This window comes from Dicentrarchus labrax, unplaced genomic scaffold, assembly GCF_905237075.1.
Source record: "Dicentrarchus labrax unplaced genomic scaffold, dlabrax2021, whole genome shotgun sequence".
NCBI lineage: Eukaryota > Metazoa > Chordata > Actinopteri > Moronidae > Dicentrarchus > Dicentrarchus labrax.
In genome coordinates, this window is record NW_026136721.1 from 10,044,863 (window position 1) to 10,068,594 (window position 23,732).

A 23,732-nucleotide genomic window follows, 5' to 3' on the forward strand; every position below is an offset into this window, starting at 1 on the left:
TTTTCACATTAGGAGATTTCTGTAAGAATTACATTTTTCCGTGATTGGATGGTGAGCACATCTGTTCTAGAAATTGCTCAGTAACTGAGCAGATTAATATTGGGGATGTTGATGCCAAGGCAGCTCCACTAGTCATGGCCAGCATGTCAATTTGGCATCACCACCTCAGTCAAGAACACAGGTTATACATCAGCTCCGGTCCTTCTCACAATCATACCCATAAATACAAACTTAGAAATCAGGCTATTATTCTATTATTCCTGCATTCTCTAATGAGAGTCCCTGGAGCACCTTCTCCATTGTAATGAGTAAGATAATACATTCAAAATGGAGGAAAACACTTCAGATATCAGATATTAACAACAACAAAGCATCTGAGAAGCCGTGTGTGGAAGTATTTTGGGTTCTACCGCAAAGATGCTCAAACTTAAAGTAATTTGAATTATGTGTTAGTTCGAATTTGTTTGAACTTCCCTCTGAAAAAATGACAGAAGGGATGTGTATCACATCCTTACACAACGCAAACAACAGAGGCCCACTTAAAAATTGTTTTACTACATAGCGCTACTAGTGGCTAAAAGCTATACAGGGTTCCCTTAAAAGTGTCTCAACTCTCACAGGTTCTGCTTTTGTGTTTACACAGAGGTGGGGAGAACACCAGCAGTTTAATTACATGAAACGTTTCCTGTAAAGAGCTTTTTTTCCATCCAAGTAGTGAAACAGCACAACCGCTGCTTTTATTTTGCATTGATGTAAAAATCTGCATAGAAATCATTGCGCTGCATCCCGCAGTCTGTCCTCCAGATACTTCACCAGCTTCGGAGGACGGGGCAGCAGAGTTGGAGCCACTCTGCTCCCCGTCTCGTTCACCCTTTGCTCTAGTCTGTCAACCTTCTGCTGCAGGTGGGGCCCTTCATTTAATTAGCATTATCTATTCCATTGTTGCAGCGCACTCATGTCAGTTACATCAAGTTTCTTGTTCCACAGTAACCCTACCATGCCGTCATCTCCTCTTCTGCGTTCACTAAAACCTCGCTTTCTCAGACTTTCTAAAATGTTGGTTTTTATTCATCAAGGTTGCAGTGTATTCCCAAGAGTTTGAAACTTCCCTCCCTCAAATAGAATACTGAAGAACAGAAAAGTCTTTCTAAAATCCTTTAGAGAGAGATTATATAAGGTCAGAAAATGCTTTGCGCTACCACAAGAGTAGTAGTGAGCCAAATCATTGAGCTAGATCATTTAGGTCTTTAACTCTAGACAATTTGGAAAAAGTCCATACTGCAATTACACAAATATTAGCATTACTCACTCCTTCCTCTAAGTATACAGATGAGGAGAATCCACATAAAAGCCAGGATACTTTGCAGATTCGCCTTTATCAATCACATCAGGATAAAAAAAAGGACCAGCACCAAAAATGTTCATTTATTCCTGTGTGGTGCTGGTGAAATAAACCTGAAAAAACACACAGAGACTTAAGTATCAGCACTACACAAGCAGACTTGTCATTTAATTCAACATTTCCCAGATGGGTGTTTGATTACCCTCATGGAAAAGGTAATGAAATCTGCCTCACATCATCTTTGGATCCTCCTAACAAGCAGTGGCCATCTGCCATTGAAAAAAGGCCTTTTTTATATGAGGGTTAAGTGTGATTACATTTAAAGATGGACAGTGAGGCAGAAGCCAGGTTATAAAATGAGCCCATTAAAAGGCCACCGCGGGTCAGGTCGTTGATACAGATATCCCACACTGCCTTGAGACAGAGAGAAATCATGAGAGGCGAGCAAGCCATTAGAGAGAGAAGGGGGGGCAGGGGAGCCATTAGTTGAAGACTGAGGGGGTAGAGGGGGACACTAATGATCTATACAGACAGCTGTCCTACTAATTAGTGCAGAGTGAGAGGTGCAGGTCCCTGCATTCACTACCAATCAGGGCCAAAGTGAAGGACAGTGGAGAACACTGACAGTGGGAGAGAATTTGGAGTGAAGGATGCTGGGTTGCAGCTGACAGCGTGGCTATGTCTCAGTGTTGTCACATAAAGACTTTCCATTCTGCTCTAATGAGAGCGGGGACATGAAGACTGATATCACAATCTGCTGACTGCATAATTGGAAGAACTCACTGTTTAATTGAAGCCACTTTAGGGGAAAAAAAAGACTTAATAATTATTAGATTGTGCAGCCTGATAACTTTAACTGCCATTAAAAGAACGAGCCCTCTGCACATTTGCTGTATCGACAGTTACAATGGTTTACAGCAATAAAAACACGCTTACTGACAAACAAACAGCTCATTACAATTCATAAGTCATACTTTTCAGGGCTAAAGCTACTTCTCAATTCTTTCTCATATTATATTGAAGAACAAAAAATAAAGCAAAACCAGAAAAAACTGTGATCCCACTCTCCAGTCTCGTACACATAAAGTACACTCAATAAATTATGAGAACTTGCCACTATGTCACAGTCTCTTGTACGTCAGTGCAACTGCAACAAGGACACTAATCTCTATTAGCAGATGTTTTGTTGACGATGGGAACAAAGTGTAAATGGGAGCATTTTGTAAGAAACAATCTGTCTTTCAGGGGGTGCACTGGTGTTGAAAGGAGCAGACAAACATTATTCAGTCGATTAGACAAATGCTGAGGTGCCACTCATCTACAGTGTTGCACAGCTCAGGTAGTACTTCACTAAAAACCTTGTGGCTTGGTCCAAGCAAGCTGAAAACCTTTGAGGGCCTCCTTTCAAGTCTAAAGTCCTGGTCACCCCAAAAAGTGGCACAGCAAATATCATCCACGTGTCTTCGAGAATCAGGTGGCCAGACGCTTGGAGACGCAGTGACTATTCACAGGGGTAGTTGACAAACAACTGTAACTATTGAGTTGACAACTAACATGCTAGCCAATCAGGAACATGCAATCACTTGTTAGGCACAACAGTTCTCCAAGCTAGCTGGTGTGCTGTTGCCCCAAAACATATTATCATCACTACCTTGTTGCTGCATTTTACATAGCCCTAAATGCTAACACATACAATAGGCACATCATCCCACTTACTACTACTACTACTACTACAACAATAACATTAATGAAAGGATCTCAAGCCACATCTCATGTGTAACAGTTGACTCGGTCATTAATATGCAGAGAAAAGGGAGCGGTCACACACACTAATCAGTTCCTCGACAGGGCAATGGTTAACAGTGACCACAAGTATGGACATATTGTCATACTTACTTGCACATTTTTGTTACTGGAAGAAACAGAGCTGACCATCAGTAATTCTTATGGTTATTAGTCGTCACAATAAGAGTAGTAACATTTCTATTGCATTTTTGGCAACACAACCTTGATACTGGAAGTGTAATATTCCACTATAGGTCTTATATGCCTTTTAGAATCCTTCTCAAAAGAAAAGCTGTGGCAAATCTGTGTGAATGGAAAGAAAAATCAACATTTTCATTGTCCAATCCCTTGGGGACTGGACAAGGCACTTGAACTCACAGCACAGAAGAAAAGAACTTTTGAATTTAAAATTTCAGCCAAGGCTGGCTGGGCAGTGCCATGTTAATAATAAAGAACAGAAACATGCCGACTATCAGCTCTGGATGATCAATGTGTGGAGGCAAAGGCAGGGTGGCAGGCAGTGAAGTGACTCGGATGACTTGCAAAGACACAAAAATGTCTTCAGGGATGGGCAATTTTTGTCATTGCGAACGCTCTGTTCCTCCACAGTTTAGATTCAGAAAGTCAGCTTCTGATTGCATCCGCCCCCAATTTACCCATTGTCCTTCAACACACCAGTGCACTGGTGCCCACTCTCTGCTCAAATGGAAGCTTGTTGGGATTGGCATGCGTACGCAGTCACAGCCACAAAATGTTTACACATCACTAGAATAAAAAATAGCTAAATTAATGGTGGGTGGTGTATTTTTAATCTTTGTATGCTGAGTCACATCCTGGCCTCCTGTGTTGTCCCTTCCTGCTCTGCATCCTCTCCAGAGGGTTTATGCCAACACATATAATATGGTCTTCAACACACACACATACACACACAGTGCCAGGATGTATTAATAATAGTGTCGCACTCGCACAATTTTTATTTGAGCAATAAAATTTGCTTTAATATAACAAATTATTCTATGCTCAGTGGTTGAAACAGAACCATCAAAAGGTAATGAATTGACAAAACATAATACATATTCAGTTCATTATGTAATAACACCCACATTTTGTAACAATCTACAGCATTTTGTAATAAACAAACTGAACCCAATATGTAATACATTTTCTCTGCAGACATTTTGGCTCCTCATAGCACAGGTACAAATACTTTTGTTAACAATAGCTCAGTTCCATCAAGTGTCCCAGGAAAAGAGTGGTTATTAGTTAGCAATTACACCTGTGTTTCTTTGACTGTGCCATGTTCTCAATTCTATAAGATTTTTGATATTTTTCTCACCATCTTTTCCAAAACCCTGTGAATTCCCTTCAACCAAGCAGACTGCAACACAATTTTGCAGTATTTGCTTAGAGCTGCTGTGATCAATATTTTTACGTGTGACAATGTTTGATTAAATGACTCTGTAATGGGAAAGGGGCTACTGGTAGTAATGGACTCTGTTTTGGTTTTCCAGTCTACAGATCTCTACAGTTATGTTTCACTCTCACTGCTCTCATCAGCCTCGTTTCAGGCTGTAGTTCAGTGACAAAGCTGTACAAACTGGCTTTAACAACTGGTCAGTGAGTCCTTTCCCTACAGCCAGCACACACAAAGTACAGACAAGATCAGCAGAAACAGGTCAAAAACGTAATAATAATCAGACGCATATTCCAAGTGATTTGGCATGGTGCCGATGTATCAGTGTTTAATAGGGTAACAAGCAGCGCTGAAGCACTCTCTCCCTTTCTATATCTTTCTGTCCAATGGCACACTTTTCATACATTCCTGAACATACATTTTCATTTATACTATCTTTCTTGTTTTTGTGTGACACACGCCATCAAATATAAAATCGTGTCCGGCGTGCTGTGTCATCTCTCATAACTCGTCACACAGCATTCGGTCATGCAGACGGTAGTGACAGGTGGTCCTGGTGACACAATTGAGGACATAAAATTCTCATCAGAATGATGATTACACTATATTGTATGTTGTCAACACCAAGCCAAAACTACAGTGCTACGTACAACACCCGGATGTGTAACCTGTGTCTTTTACCATGACAATGTGCATTTTGTATGCAGCCATTAATGAGGAAAAATACTCAGAATAATCCATGCTGCTGTAAGTGATCTCAAAATTCTCTCCTTCCATTTATCTGAAGAGGACGGAGAAGCTCTTCTTTTATTGAACACAGCTCATGACAGCAAACGCCACTTAAAAAAGAATGAGAGATTAAGTCTCTCGTCCTGGGAGCAATGATCAATGAAACACATTACCACTCCACTTGCATGAGGACCCACTTGCCCACTTGCCAAGCCCATTTTGGGTCCCAACCCCTGGCTTAGCAGAGCATGTAGGGGAACTGCAGTCGTTAAGAACAATAACTGTACTGCATTACTTTGACGGCACCATGATCTGGAGTTAATTTCCATCCAACCATCAACACAAGATAGTTTGAGGTCTCCAAACTGTCGTTTAGTGGGATATTTACAAGGTGATCAGCAGCAGTGAGAGAACTGATCAATAAGCTCGCTGTCTCAGTGTCCCACAAGGATATGGCAGCAGGGACCTTTAGCCTTCCTCATAGGCCCAGTGTTTATAGCTGTATTGGTGGGATGTCCATAAGTCTTCCAGTGGGCTAATGGTTTTCTCTGTGGCTCTTATTGGACTGAGTGCATGAAGAGAGGCGAGGGGAGATCATTAAAGACGGTTTCCACATCGCGTTATTCACTCTGCAGCTTCCCGCACACACTGGACATCAACTAAACCCAAATGGGATTCAACTGATTTGACAGCTGTGAGAGGTCCTCCAAGGGAATAATGTAGTTGATGTAGTGGTGTTGGTTAATGAGTTGGAAGTGTGGAGAGGAAGTACTATTGCTCTGTATCCACCAAAGCCAGGAAAGGATCAACTTATTCATTCAAGGTCATTTTTTTCTTTTCCAAAATTCAAAGAGAGATGATCCGCATCTATTTCTTCACCGCGTTTGAACTTAGTTTAATTTGACAACAGTGTGCGCCACTCACTTCCACTCTGAGTTTGCATGCTTTGTCAGCACACATTCACACACTACATGCGACCAAATCACATGTCCTTACTGCTGGCCACACATCAGCTGCACAAGACCACACATTATTATCCTCACATGATTTGGGTTGTTGTTATTATGCTCACATGATTTTCTCCCACCTGACAGACACTTCAACCAATGATCATTATCTCTCTCTCATCAAGTCCAGGCAGAGCAAATTCTTCTTTTATCGTGAACTTGTTAGAGCTCACAAAAAGATAACAGTCCTTTACACCAAAGACCAAACACACAAGTTAATATATTCCATTCAAATTATAATAATAATACTAATCTAATCATTGCTACAATTACAACAGTTTTTTCAATAATCATAAGTGGTCATTACACCATAGGCCTCTATTAGGCACTAAAGCCACATTCAGACTGCAGGAGAAAGTGATTAAAGTGATTGTTTTGCTCATATGTGAACAGTCCAAATCACATCGAATCTGATCTTTTCAATTCTGATTCAAGCCACTTTCATATGTGGTCCAAATCCAAATCCGATTCAGGTCTGATTCTTAGCAATGTTAGCTCAGTGTGAACAGCCATAGAATTCATGTGACTTTTAGGTTACTTTAGATTGACATTCATCATGTGGGTAACTTTAGGGCCATGACCTGTTCAGACAGGAATCTGATATAGGCGACATTCATTCAACAAATATTATATCTGATCTGAGTAAGAAATCAGCGTCAATACCCAATATGCAACCACACTGCGCACATTCCTCATTACACACTACTGCACATAGCCTGTGGTTGAGTGGTAAGGGGAGTTTCACAGGCTCTACTAGGCAAGGGTTGCCTCTAGTCACATGGGTGTGTCACTACTGGAAATTGCCTTGTTAGTTCAACATGCTTGCGTATTGGTTTCTGTTGTGTGCAGAATGTTGAAAATGCAACTTCACTGCTAAGAAATTAAAATCACTGCTAATTAATCTAATTATCTCAATAAGTGTTGTTCTTGTAGTTTCACACAGTCACTGTGCCTTATAGTCTCTCCCTTAATGAAACAAGTGACCCTTCTGGCAGTCAAGGCTGGCTGATAACACAGAGATTAGGGGTGGGTAAAAATATCGATTCATCAATGCATTGCAATATATTTTTTCCCAATTCAATATCGATTCATTAAATCCTCTGAATTGATTCAAGCCCCTGGCCAGTGTGGGCACAGTGAGCAACACCTTTGTGTGATTTGCGTTGTACGGACGGAGGCCGCACTCAACCACACAACAACAACACGGCAACCGAAGCAGGTAGCAGCAGTGTTAAACCAGCGCCTTCAACTTTAAAAGCAGACGTTTGGAGTCATTTTGGATTTTGGACAGAGCCTTCCTTTGCAAACTGCCACCAAACTCTGCCTGCCCACAGAGGATAACGGAGTCTTTGGCCATCTTCATATGTAAGGACCTACAACCGTACAGTGTCGTGGAAAACAGGAGTTTTAAGAAGATGGTATACACACTCGAACCACGATACGCCATACCAACATGCGAACACATGACGGAAGTCGCCGTCCCAAAGCTTTTAAAAATTATCAACAGGTACTCTAATGAATTATTTGTGTAATTCTACTTATTACTGAATCGATATGTAAGCTTTTAATCAAATTGTGACCTAAAGAATCAAAACCGAATCGAATCGTGAGGTTCTTAACAATACCCAGCCCCAACAGAGATGTAGTCAGCCTGTAAATAAGCACGTCCTGAAATATTCAGAATTTGAAAGAAAGTGCACCGTCAGCCCTGTCTGGAAAACTGGTCCAACTTTCAGGCTCACTGTCTCATAGGTAGAGATGCAGCCTTACATTAGTACCAGTTCCTGATTGATCATAATACCAATAATTTTTACTTTCTGGGTTGCTATTGGTATTTTAACCCCATTTACTCATTTAATGTTAGGCATTCTCAGTATGCCTACTCTTAAACAGGGATCCCACTCTTTTTAACAAATCATTTTTTCACAAGTTTTTCTTGACAATACAGGACAGAACTTGCTTATAAATGGTAATATAAGTTGTAGTCTCTGACAAATTGACTACATTAATTTGGCCACAGCCCATAAGTAACAAATTCAAATCTAGAAGTAATTTATAAAACTCATCTTCTAGAAAGTTAACATGATTATTGCACACACAATTAACATCATGTATTTATGAACCACAGCAAAAAGAAATGTGATCCTTTTTAGGCTATATGCATGTAGATATGAGAATTTTGCTTGCAGTTCTGGAGAAAACAGACTCAATGCCAAAAAGATTACTACAAATCAGTTCCATTTTGCTTCCAGTAAATGCCAGTAAATACAGTGTATAAAAGATCACACCAACAAGTTTCAAACAAAATACGCACCTAGGTTTACGTAGGAGATCTGAGTGAAGGGCTAAAATACCAAAATATCCAGGACAATACAGATTATTTCCAGGATATTTTAATTTTAATCAATTTCCAGGTGTGTCCATGACGGGAAAAGTAGGAGTTCCAGGCTATGTAGGAACCCTGGTTAAAGAGCTATTTGCCCACATCCAGCTGTCAGTTTATGATGATGCATTCATTAGCTTTGCGAAAATAATTTCAGTCAGATGCCGAGTTATCTTGATTTTTAGATGTGTGTGAGGCCTGTATTTTCTATAATGAAACATCTTTTTTTAGACCCTTCCTGTCTGGTGAATGTGCATGTCTTTTAAAGTCCAGCCCAGTTTCAAACCCAGTCAAATCTGACATAACCCTAATTACATCATCATCCCTTTTCTTGGTTTCAACATTTGGTTGAAGACAAAAAGACCAAATAAGTCGGAGTAAAATTTGTCATCTTGCTGCTATTACAGAAATAATATGTGGACAATGTTATTTATGTGAGCTGGATCTGTAACTGCTGACACATTTGGCACATCAGCTGCCTCACTGAGTCATTATGTCATCATTATTGAGGCATAGTGAAAAGTGTTGTCATGGCCTCTCAGTATCCCAGTGCATGACAGAAATGTTAAATTACCCAAGCTTAAAAGGTGTGTTGCATCATTACAGACTACACAGAAATCCTTCACTTGTACTGCCCCCCCGTGCAGTTTGGTGTTTCTAGGGTGATAAGAGAAAACCCCAGCTAATAAGTAGCAAAGTGTTTGAGCTGCAGCTCACTGATACATAATGCAGAGACATGTGTTGGAGTGGACAGCAGGGGTTCACAGGCTGGAGCCAGGCAGGGGAGCTAGGCACAGAGAGAGAGATTGATGACATCACAAAGATACAGAAAAAGACAGACCAAAGGAGATATGACAGTTATTCTGGCCAGAGATGTGGTGTAAACCTGTTTGGCAGCTGCAACATGTTCAGCAAGTACTGCGTGACTTTTGACAAGACAAGCACGCTGCTTTTCATCTCAATAACTACCAAACATCTGGCAAGTCAAGAGGGGAGAATTTCAAACTAGATACCCAAACATATAATAGAGGACAGAGAGAGAAAAAGAACATAAAGGGTGACATGCAGAGAGAAAATGAAAGAGAACAAGTGAGGTTTTGAAAGAGAATAAGAGAGCAGAGGAGGCATGTCGAGACATAAAACTGAAAGAGAAACTGAAATCTAAGTAAGGTATCTCAAAAACGTCTAGTTTCTCGATGTGTCTGTCTGAAACAAAAGCAGTCCTCGGAATCCAGTCTGAGCTCTAATAAAACACAATACAGCCACAGTCAATAAAAGCAGAGACAGCAGAGAGAAGACTGTCTTTGGATGAAGCTCAACAACAAAGAGCAATATACAGTACACTGAAGGTATTGTACAACAGAAGGAACTGACAAAGTATGAGAGAGACTAAAAAAGTGTGTGTAGGTGAGATAAGGACACTAAAATAAATTAAATTTAAAAAGTAGTCCAAAGTCCTTTCAGTCAGTTGTGCAATTGAGTAGCACTGCCCGCTAACAGTTGACTAAACTGCTGAAAAAACAACAACACGAGAGGCACGAGACGGGGAGAGGAGGGTGTTTGTAGGGAGTTGATTTGTAAGTAACTGTTAACATTATACATCATCAATCGTGCATGTATTTGTTTTTGTGAAGCTGGAAGTTATTTATTCTGTGTTTTGATCAGCGCCAATTTTGTGATGTAACACTGTAACACTGTGTAGAAATAAATTAACTAAATGTTCAGTCTCAGTCTGGATGTTTTGACACATTCAGAATCATTACCGCCCTTGCTGTAAGCATTTAAGAAGCAGTTAAAATATAGATATACATGCAGTGTTTCCTCTATGTTGATTTTGGAGCGGCAGCCCGCCGCTGTTAAATTTCTGCCGCCACGGTATCAGAAATGGGGCAGACGCATAATGTAGTCCCAGTTGCCTTTTAAATGATCCTGCCGACATAATGCACCCCTGTTGGCTGCCGCTCACATTGCAAGTAAACAACAAGAAGAACTATACAGAGGTTATTGGGGCTGTCCAGTTTACCTCCACATACTGTTGTGTTGATGTAGCTTATTGTCAAAACGTTCACTTTCTTCCAAGTCGACTATTAAACTAACAGCTCCACCAAACACGTCACCGCGGTGGGACCGCTTTAATTGGACAATGTTCAACTTGTTAGTTCTCAGCTCAACGTCCTGATATCAAACATCTGGAGACATTAAAACGGTAAATATATTTGTTTGTGTCGCAGCGAAGTGTCACTTCTGTTTCATACGTAAAACATTTGCCGGCTTGACGGGGGGGGCACTGTACATGTATGTAAATAATCAAATTAATATTATAAACGTGCATTAGTGACTGTTTGTCAATAGGACAATCTTTAGTCTGGGACAGCCCTACAGATGAGTGGATGTATGTTGTCAAAAGCAGTTTGGCAAGTTCTTTGTGTTGGCACTGAACAACCAACTTGCCATTATAGCCATCACATGTTTCTGGTTCCTGCCTGCGTCATTTGCAGCCACATCTTGCAAATGCAACCACATACACAACCATCAGTAGTCCTAATGGGAGTCCTATAGAATATGATTCACATTACCAGTTTATCAATGAGACACTGGATCCATTCTGCTGCCATTATGAGGCAAAATGACACCGTGCAGGAAAACAAATCCACACGCTGCAGCTTAAACTGTCCATGATGTAAAAAGAACCAGAAGGAGACAATTAACAGTAAAATTGAAAACAAACAATATCTGGGTATGTTTGGAAAAGGGAAAATCTAAAAAGAAATTAAAAAAAAGCCCTGTTGCCAGACATCGGGTGTGAAGCTCTTTATCACTCACTGGCCGCCAGCACACCATGCTAATGCTAATACAAACAACAGAAAACAGATTGAAAGAAAAAACTAAGAAGAACCTAAACTAGTGCTAAAACGATGAATTAACTAATTAACAAATTGTAGTTGCAGCCATTTATCAAGGGAAATAGTCAGTTTTTCACTGATTATAGCTTCTCAAATGTGATGAGCTTTACATTTACTGCTTTTCAGTTTCAAACAGTTCAGGAAGAACAAGTATTAAGAAGTTTTATCTTGGGCTCTGGCAACCCTTGGTGGACACTTCAGTTTTCCACCCGATTGTTTGAATTTCATGATTAATAAATTAGAAAATAAATAGATAAATCAAAAATGACTGTGATAACTATTTACAGCTCTGATGTGAACTGATGTGAAACTGCAGATGGCAAAAGCACGGATAAGTCACACAAGACAGGTTTACAGTAGTGGCCATCAGCTCTTTTATATAAACATTTTCAAAGCCACATGAAGTTGCTTTAAAGATTTATGTCTTGGTTGCCAAGGCAACAGTTATGGTTATACACCTTTACCAGTTACTCTGTCAGAAATACAACATAATCCACATTAGAGGGAAGCTGGTTATGAATGGTGTTCAAATTGAGGTTAATTTGAAATAGATCACTTAAACAATCTGTTTGCAGCCAAACAAACTGTGGCCTGTGAGGACTAATAGAAGTATGTAAGAAAACAGCTATAAGTAACAACACATTAATAATGAACTTTAAATCAAATGTTATCTTCTGTATTTACAGTGTATTGTCTTCTGCATCACGTCTTCTACCATCTCCTTTCAATCCATTGTGCGTGAGTAAGCAATTTGAATGCCATGCAGGAATGGCGGACTCCGCCAATAACAAAAATGACGGTGCTGAGAGGGAATTACAGAAAGCAAACATTTTGCTTTGCTTTTGCTGAAAAATCTAAAATTATAAATAGAATCAACAATAGGGTTTGTTATAATGAAAATCTTCAGTACTGCAAATATCATGTATTGATACATTGATATACTGACTGTATTGTTTGTTTGTATTGTATAATGCCTGATTATATTACCATGTCATGCTGTGATTTGCACCAATAACAAACTTCCGAAAAGGTCAAAACACATACACAAGAGTACAAGCGTACAATTATAGAGCTTCTGGTGCTGTGACGAGCTGCATCTGGCTGACAGAGCTAATTGAAGTTGGATCTCATCAGACATTGGCCGCTGGATCACCAGCAGGTTGGATAACCTGCATCTGCTATGAGAGAGCTCAGCTACGAGCCAACAAGAGGCAGAAAGGCTTCATCAAAATCTTTCCTTCCATCTAGTCCATACATAATACGTACACACACACACGCACGCACGCACGCACGCACGCACGCAAAAAACAAATCCACAGGCTGAGAAGATTGGTACCAACATGAAGAGGTAAAGTAAGGACAGACACATGAGAGCCTTGATTGACAGAAATAGCCCTTTGTGGAGTAAAAAATGATGATGAAAAATGGTCAGTGAGAAGAGAAGAGTAAGACGTAGTGTTGTAGAGAAAGTGAGTGGGCAGCAGCCAAGACGGTGTTTGCCTTCCTCGCTGTGTTTCCTGGACTTAAGGGTTAATGTAAGAGTACAGAAGCAAACAGAGAAATGGATTCGTGACAGCAGGCTGGCACAGCTAAACTCTCTGGGCAGCTCAACTGCTGCAGACACCGTTCTTACATACCAACACTCGACAACATACTGGAACAGTGACAAAATGGATTTTAGGTTTCCACTTAGGTGTGATGTTTACCAACTCTAACCGTTGGAAATGAACTCATTACAAGATTTCTCGTCACGGTGACAAAGCAGGTAAATAGCTGCTGTGTAATTGATTGCTTTGTCAACAGTTTATGTAAGGTGTGTTGGCGAACGCTGCTCTGCGGTGTGGTGCTGCAGAGCTGTGAATCCTCAGGCTGAAAAAAAAAAAAGGAACTGCTTTCTCACCCTCCCACTCCTCCTCCTGCACTCCTCCTACCACCATTTGCTGCTGACCTCCCGGGTCAACCGAGCCCGAGCCTACATTCCTTTAGCTGCTATCTCCTGGGACGTCTCTTCCTCCACCTCATCTTACCTCATGTTTCGCTTCCGCGCTATCTTACCAAACAGCCACATATTGTTAGTTTTTTACTTATAACTCTGCATCATAAGATGTTTTTTGGTGGCCTTGTGGGTGGCTAACTACTATTGTCTGTTTTTCATCATTTGTTTTTCAGCTTTGCCTTTCCACCTGGTCTAAAAGAAACCTCCATCCTCCTCTGTCCCTGAGAGGCCATGTTCAGACGGACAGCTGAAATAGATTTTTCCCATTTGTAATACCAACCAGACTCTCAACAGAAAAAAAACAGGCATGATCCAATCCTATCCTTTTCAGACCAGATTTAAAACATATTTGCAGGTGGTTCGAAATGCACTTTAAATCCAATATGTGCAAGTGCAACTCAGTCCAACCACTCGGATCAGATTTCAAGTGTTTGCTTATTTTTGTCCATCACTCCCCAGAGGACTCATATTGGAGAGTGAAGAAAAAGATATGGAGGAGCAAAATATCCAAGACTAGCTAACATGGTATATCAACTTAAGATATAAATATACTTTGCACTCTAACTTTAAAATGCCTACATACAATAAAATGAGCTACTGGGTGGCGGTGGGTGGACTAACTAATTACATTTACTCTGTGACAAAGCCATATTTTTGTACTTTAGTATATTTTATCCCAAATATTGCACTTACTTACTACATTTAAAGTTAAATCCTTTATAGAGTAAGAACAAAAAATCAAATACCCCCACGATGTTTCATGACCAACAGGTGCATGCTGAATGCTAAAGTGCTCACAATGCCTTTAGTGACATATGTGAGGCCTTTCTACTGTTTATGACTAATAATAATAATACTAATAATCTCGGTCATACAGACTGCAGAGTGCCTTTTCAGCTCAGAAATGTTTGTATTTGAGGAGTGCAGTGGGCTGAGTGGACTGGTTATATAATACATTGAGAATGAACAAGCAGAGAAGTTGAACCGATGCTGAGAAGGATTCTGTGGAGCACAAGACTCACAGTTGTAACTCTCCAGATGAAAACGTCAACAACCACTGTGTTGCCTAGAAATGTATCCATGCAGCTCTCTTTTTGTTTTAATGTGTGTTTGCGGCCTGTAGCTGCTGTCGAGCTCATATTGTCTATACATCTCTGTGCTGTTTGCCTTATATATTGTTAGAATCCTTTATTCGGTTGTCTCGCTTCATCAGGGTCCTGTCTTAACCCAGTGTTTCAAGGAGTGTTTTCTTAGGAGGGAGGGGGACTGCCCTTGCCATCTGCTCCAGCACAGCGGCTCCAACAATGGGAGGCCGAAGGGCTGCTCGAGGAGGACAACAGACCGAGAAGCATCTGGAAAATACTGAGCTATCTTACAGCTAGAAGAGGAAGATAACTGCCGCTGTTGGCAACGATATGAATGAGCACACACACATATACACACAAACAGCTGAATTTACAAGACCACATGATGCATCCATTTAAAAAAAATATATATGAATCACTGTCAAGAGCATGTGGGTGTTTTGTTGGCACAGTGCACACAGGAAGTATATTAGAGCTGACACAATGAAGTATCTAAAATTAACCCCATCACTCTCTAACCCATTCAAATGAAACACAGAAAATGTAAACACAGTCAGTTACCACGACAGCTGCAGTAAAGGCCTTTGCAAACCAAGTCTTTGATTTTTGTCCGAAATTGTCGCACGTTTAAAAATAAATACAACTTCACGTTGTGTCAATCATGTTTACACAGCGACTTGAAACTTTTTTTGGAACAGGTTTGATTTTCTGCATTTTTTCGCACCGTCAAAAAGAACAGAGAATGAGGACGGCACACAGACAGGAGAGAGAGCCGCTCAGCTCAGTCTCTTGTAGCTGCGGTGCCAAATGCAAGCCGCAGGTAGAGAGTGGCGACAGCCTGCAGAGGAACCTCCAGTGGAGAGAAGCAAGGAAGGAAATGAGAAAGAAGTAGTGAGACAGAGTGACAGCAGGAGCAGACAAGTCCTTTATCAGCAGGTGAAACTCTCCTGGTTTTTCTACAACTTGGAACTAAAACTTCCATTTTCTTTTTCCACTTACAAGTGAGTTACCACAAAATCAACCTCATTGCATGATGACTCCGTCTCGTACTGGGAATTTCGCAATAAATAGAGAAATAAAACGCATCAGACTCAGTGTGAAAGGTTTCTATGCTGATGATTTTAATCGGATGGCGGATTAAAAAAATACAAAAACTACACACAGGCCTCAACTGTCTTTTTATGCTCACACGAACTCACACATTGAACAAGCCAATAGTGCTAAAAGTTCTCACAGCTTTACGTAGGTTTCATCTGCACAAGAACTGTGTTTTCTTGAACAGTAGCAACTAATGTCCTTACAGTGACACCCAAAAAGCATGATTAGAATCAATAGATGATAATGTGTTAAAAGTCCTTTCTGATATGGTACTGGGAGAGGTGACCAATATCGGTTAGGTTAACAGAATTGGCAAAAACTGAAGGACAGTCTGGATGGTCTGCCAAAATCCATAAAACAACTTCTCAGTCTTGAAAAATCATGAGTATGACTTGATGGATGCCAAAATCAATCAGTGATAATATGATATGACCAAGGTCAAGTCTCTGAGTGCCTACGATTCATTTTATTTCATTTCTAAGTGTTTTATTGGTTTCATTCCACTGTGTATGTAACACACAGTGGTGTGAATTTATGTAAGTGGTCACTGTATCATAAGACCATGCAACAAAAATGAGGGAGGTTGGCTCGTGTGAGCCTACTCACCCTGGGTTGCCAGTTTTCATATTGCTTCTGCAGGTTGGCCCCGATGGTCTCCAGGGCTTTCTGTGGACTCATCGACAGAGGATCTAGCAAGACAACACAGACCGTAAACACATTGTGACGTAGCACGTCACACACGTAGCACACAACAGTCATAGCACAGCAACACCGCACACACTCAATCTGGAGCTGACCTTAATTATATTATTCACTGCATACATTTACATTGCAGTAAAATAATGTAATCCAAACAAGAAGACGAACATTGTTTAACATTCGGGCAGAAGAAACTTCAATGCCGTGATTACAAAGGTAGCTTATAGTTTATGATTTAGACATCAAAGAAAAAGCAGGGTTTGGAAAAATAGCAGCAGCCCCTTGGGTTGAAATATTGATGAGAGTAAATCAATATGGCATGAAGAATATCAGAATATAGATTGAGGAGAGATCAAATTGTGCTCAGCAGACAGAGAAGAATGTATTGGCAAGTTTGTGGGAGACACTGATATGCTTTATGCTGAAAATTAAACCACCGCCTTTATGATCAATGAGGCCTACTTCAAAGGAAAGACGCATTTGATGAGTCAAATTATAACTTCTGGTTTACTTTATTTCATTTCAACTTACTAGGTATTTTAAGCCAGTGGTTCCCAACCTTTTTTCTTAAGGGACCCGTTTTCTATCACTGAGTAAACTGACAACAGTCTTCTTTTGTGACAAATTCAATGTTTTCTTGTCACGGTTGGCCATTGTTCTAGTAGACAATTTACATTTACCTTTCCTCACAGAAGTGAGCCTACTGTGTATACTTTTAAGTTTTCTTACACCCCTAAAATCAAGAAGTCCTCGCAAACTGTAAGTCCTGCACTCACATATTGTGTGATCACCTTACAACCACTTTACAATTTCCTGTTATGATGAACATTTAAAAAGGTGCCAGTATATAAAAGGAAGTTTTCACACACGCCACAGCCACTGAAAAGCAGATGTACGCATTTTTATTAGCATATAGTTGTAGCATGTGTCATAAATCAAATACCATGGTGCATTTCAGGACATCACCTCTGCCTTTACTCCTCAATATTCCCAAACACCGTCTCAAAAACCAATTGGCAGGTCTGCAAAATGTCAGTGTCCTCAGAAACCACTGACAAAGTTACAAACACTTTAAGAACTGTGTTCCCTCTTTAATGTGCTTTCCTCTCTCCTAAGAGTCAAGCAGTCTCAGGGGAGTTAAACAATGGTTTTGAGGTTCCCGTTCAATAGGGATGGTTCTTTTGTTTTTTGTGTCATCTTCTGTGGTTCTGATGGGGGCAGACTACTTCATCTTTAGTTGACAGAGGCCTTATGATTTGAGCTCCCATGGGAGAGACAGAGAGGGGTTCCTAAGTGCTCCAAAGTAAAAACTTAACTTTTTCTGTCAAGTTCAAGTTGACAGTAGTCTTGAATCCTACTTTTGAACCGTATGCTTTTTGGCAAATTTTTTACACTCGTCATTTACAGGCTATTGGCATAGTCACTATATGTCCTGACTAGACATGCCTTATATAATAGTTATTTTCAGGACCACTCAGAAATGTCACCAATGTTAATGGGAGAGATACTATACATGTGAGGGGTTTTTATGCCTGGTTTTAAATACACCACAAATGGTTTCATATGAAAGGATAGAGCAGTGTGTCCGTGTTCCATGGTGATAAAACCTTTGTGATGTCAATACGAGACTATGAGGATACAGCCACGCTAGCTGCACTATGAGGCTAGCAGTGCTTTGAGCTGGACACTTACACTTTTTACAATTAGTCCTAATAAATTTCATGGCTAAGTCCATCCAATACTTTAAGACGTTTCACTAAAAACCCCAAAATGTCATCCTAATGGTGGCCTTAGATGAAAAGACAGAGGATCACCAACCTCAGTAGGCTTCACCCACAGACAATCCATTCAATAGTTATTGAGATAATTCTTTCAGGACCGACCAATGACTGCTAAAAAATGTATGTTTAGAGCAAAACAAAAATTGATTCATAGATATTCATAGATTTGTCATTCCTATGAGAGTATTATGTTGCCATAAAGTTAGTGAGCTAGCTGTAGGATACACATTGAGCCCCCCTTTTTAATCCTACCTTTGTTAACAGTTTTGCGATATTGCGTCATGGAAAGAAACGTTGCTGTTTCACTTTTGGTACTGAAGAAACGTGATGATTATGGAGTGCTGATAAGTCCTAAAACCTGGAAATTAGTTAGCATTTTAGCACTTCCGGTTACCTCGCCTCAAAGTTAACAGGATTTTTGAATGGGTTTTTGGTTAAATGCTGTCTGTGGTTAACACAAACTTAAGAGATATTCACGTTTGTTCTATGGCATAAAAAACATTGGTAAATAGTGTATATTTTTAAATTTTTAATGTGTCTTGAAAAAGACGGTTGCTAAATTAGACTACTGAGGTTGCAGGGGACAGCAGCACGCCGCACACAGAGACTTATCAACCCACTAATCCGCCTTTACAGCCTCTTGCAAACTATTCTAACTCAAACTTTACAACTTGAATTTTAATTGCACAATTTAATTACAAAATGGAAATTTAGTGGTGGGGACGTTACTCTCTGCAATAACCGAAAATCCCATTGGCTTTTTGTTTACAGTGCTAGCTTCCAGGTTATGCTACAAAAATACGTCATTCCTGCAGCACTCTATTAGACAACAAGTAAGAATGGGTCTGAGAAGGAGTGGTCTTTTTGACCCCAATTGTGTACAGTGGGTATGTGTCCGTCACAATTTTCCAGCACAGTTGAGTACACATCATATATAAGGTACCCACTTCATCATATCTCACACTTTGTGTTGCATTTGCATGCTTGTCTGTTCAGCTCTCATATTGGTGTGTGTGTCTGTGTGAACTCACTCACCTATCCAGCACTCCAGTCTGGCACAGGGCGAGGTCTTGACCACATCAGGAGGGTCCACTCCCACGTTCAGACACAACACCAGCGCAACGCTCACGGTCTTCATCTGGGGGGAGAAGTCACAGAACGCATCATTACCCTCACATCAATGCTCAAATCAAAACAGACAAGTGGATTCATTCTTAATGCTTTTCAACACCACATTAAATCTTTAAAACTGAGCACACATGCTTGTACTCAGGTCCGTCCTGGGAGTTTTCCAGTAAACCACATTCTGTTGCTGCTGGCCGCTGAAGCTCCAGTGGAGCAGTGAAGGTTAAGCATCTTGCCCAGGGAGAGCTCAACAGTAGTTACTGAGAAAGGAGTTATTCTCTTCCCTTTCACATTTTCATCTGATGCAGAGATTCCATTATAACGAACACTAATGTCACTCCATTGAGGGATCTAACCTGCTGTCTCAAAGGTGTGTCACTGTCAGATCAAGCAAAGGTCTGTGTTTCAACAAATAAATGTCAAAATGGCAGAGTAGAATCACAACAACCGGCTGAAACCACGACACAAAGACCACTGGGGAAGTGAGCGGAAACACATACAGGCCATCTGAAATAGAACAAGCATTGATCCATGGGTTATGTGGCAAGTCCTGACACACACACACACACACACGCACGCACGCACGCACGCACGCACGCAACACAGGTGTCCTAGACTGCAAATTACACATTGCAGTAGCAGTGAGCCTTCACTCCATCTTCACTGTGAGCGCCTCAGAAAATATTTTCTTTGTGCATCATAGCAAATATATAACGTAACATTCCTGACAGATCACCATTCTGCCAAAAGACAACAATCCAATGCTTGTCCTCCAATTTAAAAGAAATGTTTTTTCCATTAAAAAAAAAAATCTATTAGGATATGGTCTTTCTTCTCCACAGATTAAGCAGTGGACAGCTCATGCCAATTGCACCAGGCAATTACTGACTGAATAGAAACATTGTAGTTTCTAATCTCTGGTGACTGAAATAAGGACTTTATCTAGTACCATCCTCCTTGTATCCATCAAGCTCAGTGTTTCTTGAGTTTGCTCAAATAAAATTCAAAACCAACATATGATGCTGCTTACAGAGATTGTCATTGCGCCCCTGTCACAACAATGGCTTTGCTATCATCCAAGGCTTCATAAAACATTTCACAGCTAGTCATGAATATATTCTCTGAACAGATGTGTCATTTTAACACAGATATATGTTTTATAACAGCACAAAATGTACATTAGTGACAGCATACCTCGTGCCAGAGTTCTACATTAATTTGTGTTAAAAAGTAAGAAATGTGCTTTTCTGTATTCTTTGGGGGTTTTTTTGTATTATAGGCTAAACATGTTAAAGGAGGGTCACTGCATTACTGGTCCATAACTTTCTCTGCCACTGTTCTGGCCATCAACGCAGCAGGACAACTGTTTGCTGATGGCACTGCCTGACCCGAGCTGACCAATCACTGTTTCATCATCATGTCACTTTGTGAATCAAAGCTTGATAGCGTTTACCCTGTAACAGATGGCGCTTGAACTTCAAGAGGCCCTGAATGTCCTCCTGGCTCCAATTAGCCGTAGGTCAGCTACATGCAGGGTTCCCCACAGGGCTCATTTCTGTCTTGCAGCTCCTTGGTTACAGTTTTGCTGAAATCAGGTCAAATAAAGTGATCTGGGCCTTTTTTTTTTTTTTTTTTTTAAAGAGTTACTGTCAGGAAAAACAAAGACACAGAGCAAACTTGCCATCCATAGAGCTACAACTGCTCAAAATTCTAACTGATACATTCACTGTCCATAGATCTATGGACAGTGTAAAGTAAATCTGTCCACACATAATGAAAAATATAACCATCTGATAGTACAACACATGTAGGTCAATGCAATAGTGCCCAGTGACCTTTCGCAGGTAGTGTCAGATACTGTTTCTTTGTGTAATGCAGACTTACAGTGCACATGTGGAGTGTATACAGTGGGTTTCGTGACATCCTGTGGCTGAGCAGGGTTAGAAGGGCTGTTGTTGTGAAGGTAATTAAGGCGCCCTCTGCTTTCCCACCGACAGAGTAAAAGGTCAGTGTGCTAGTGGGACTCAGCAGGACGAGACTCGACATGTACATGCACCCGCGCACACACAGGGATGCTGCATCACATCGCGTCATTCATTTTCACCTGACCTCCTCAACCCTCGCCCTTTTCCCATCTGCATGGCGTACATGAACCAATCCTGGCGAGCGGAAACTGATGCACAGATATGCTGCTTGGGTACACATCTCTATGCACACAATTCCCTGTTACTGTGAAAAATAAAACTCAAAGAATTTACACTGCTTACAGTAGCGTTATATTCCCAGACAAGACTAAGAGTCTACAACCACAATGGCAGCTCTGTGAGGCTACACTTGAGGCAAATGCTAATGACGGCGTGCCAACAATGTTAACATGCTAATGTTTAGCTGGTGTAATGCTTACCATGTTCAACAACTTACTTAGTGTGCCAGCATGCTAACATTTGCTAATTACAACTAAACAAAGTGCTCTACAGTAAGGGTCATACATTCAATTTTACAGGATGATGATGCTAGATGAAAAGTCAGGGGATCAACAAAGTTATTACAATTTGTCATGATGCAAAAATGAGTGTCTATACCAAATATCACTGAAATCAGTCCAATACATGCTGCAATACTTCAGTCTGGACTAAAGTGGTGGAACAACCAACCAACCAGCAAACAAAGACTTTCATCAGATTGTTCCCTTTGGTCAAAGACTGAACAATCTGCCCAGTTTGTCACCAAGCTGTTGCTCTGGCATGGCAAAAAAATTTAACTTGGAGCAAAGTGACCAACAGTTGCTCTTTACCAAATCCAACACCAAGGAAAGAAAAGCTGCAACAGGGGCCTCCATTCTTGTGAGCCACCTTTTGGCAGAACACAAAAAAACAATTACCAGGGGGTTTAGTCAAGGTGATGGTGCTAGAAAAAAAGTTCATTTGTTTCATCTTCTGGGAACTTGAAATGTACACAACTTAATAACAGTCTATCCAGTAGTCATTGTGATATTTCAGTCCAACCAACCAATAAAGGAAAATAAGGAACAAAAACAGGCTCCAAAATAATAATGTATGATAAAAATGGTCAAACTCCGCAGTTACGAACATCCAGGAATCACAAGTTGATCATCACTAATTACAATGGCTGTTAAACACTAAATATTCTAGCATCAAAATTTACCACAGACACAAATTAACACATTAACCGGCTATTGTGAACTTCCCAAAGATGACATTTATCGCAGCGATGGAAAAAATAAACCAATCCGGGCCAACACAAGACATACACCTGCAAGGCAAACAAGTAACCTGGATTAATGAGCAACATAAAAAATAAACCATTTGGCCATATAAGTCATTTAATCCTCACTTTAAGACAGACATATGCCAGGGGAAAGCCAGAGGACACCTCAAAAACACATTTGTCTGTTGCCAATTTGTCAATCTGAGCTGGTATCCTAAAATCCACTGCGCAGGAGTTGTTTCATGAACGCTAGAAAGAAGCTAAAAGCCAACCACAGCCTCCCCATTCACCAGATCTAAAACTCAGAGAGGTTTCATGGGGACTACTGTAAAGATTTTCACTTCCTTCATTCTTCAAAGAACTGGAGGCTTCCCTTCAAGAATGATCTAATGTCCCCTGACACACTGCTCAGGACCTCAGTGACAGAAAATTCAATGAAGACTCAAGCTGTTTGGAAGGAAAAGGGTGGCACTTGATAGTATATTTATTTACACTCTATGAGGCATTTCCCATGATCTTGTTCAAACTTCATTTCTTCATCTCACTCTTGTGAAGGTGTGATGAAGTTAGATCCAATGTTGACAGAAAGAACAGCTTATTGTAAGCTATTTTTTTTCCCGTGTTAGCTCAAAACAGAAGTGCAATCTCCTTACACAACACCCAAGTGTATCACTTGAATAAAAAAACAATTTGAACAACGTGTTAAAACACAGAAAGACTGAACCCAAATGTCGGCACTATAGAGGATTTAACTGCTAATATGCATGTCAGTTTGCCTGTTCTCTCTAAGCCCTGCATGGGCAGTAAAATATCTACACCGATATCCTGGGAAAAGACATTTACAGCTAAAAGACAGACAAGAGAGACACAGACTCAACCGGTAAGAACGACGGCAGGTTTGCCCTTTAAAATACAACAGCTGAGATGACAGCACACTTTGGAGACGTATTAATGCAAGTCTTGAGAGAGAGAGATGTTACTGTCATGGAAGGTAAATGCCAAAGAAAATTGTTGACTCTCTTGAGGATAAGCTATCATTTCATTTTCAACAAGGACCAACATTTTTTTACTCCAAATACACAAAAGCCACAGAAATTAGTTGTTATTACCTTGTTGTCGGGCATAATTACATAGTTACAGCGGTTATTTTCCCGCTT

The 23,732-nt window shown here is 40.4% G+C and overlaps 1 protein-coding gene across 4 annotated transcripts in view; it reads right to left on the bottom strand.

The window, feature by feature from the left end:
- The window catches only part of rptor (regulatory associated protein of MTOR, complex 1), a 187,389-nt gene that overhangs the window by 144,274 nt on the left and 19,383 nt on the right, over positions 1-23,732 (bottom strand). For all 4 annotated transcript variants that reach the window (XM_051383914.1, XM_051383912.1, XM_051383913.1 and 1 more), the window contains exons 3-4: positions 19,258-19,360; positions 16,349-16,431 (exon numbers count right to left, since the gene is read on the bottom strand). In XM_051383914.1, coding sequence (XP_051239874.1) covers positions 16,349-16,431; positions 19,258-19,360 — 186 coding nt within the window. The remainder of the gene's footprint in view (positions 1-16,348; positions 16,432-19,257; positions 19,361-23,732) is intronic.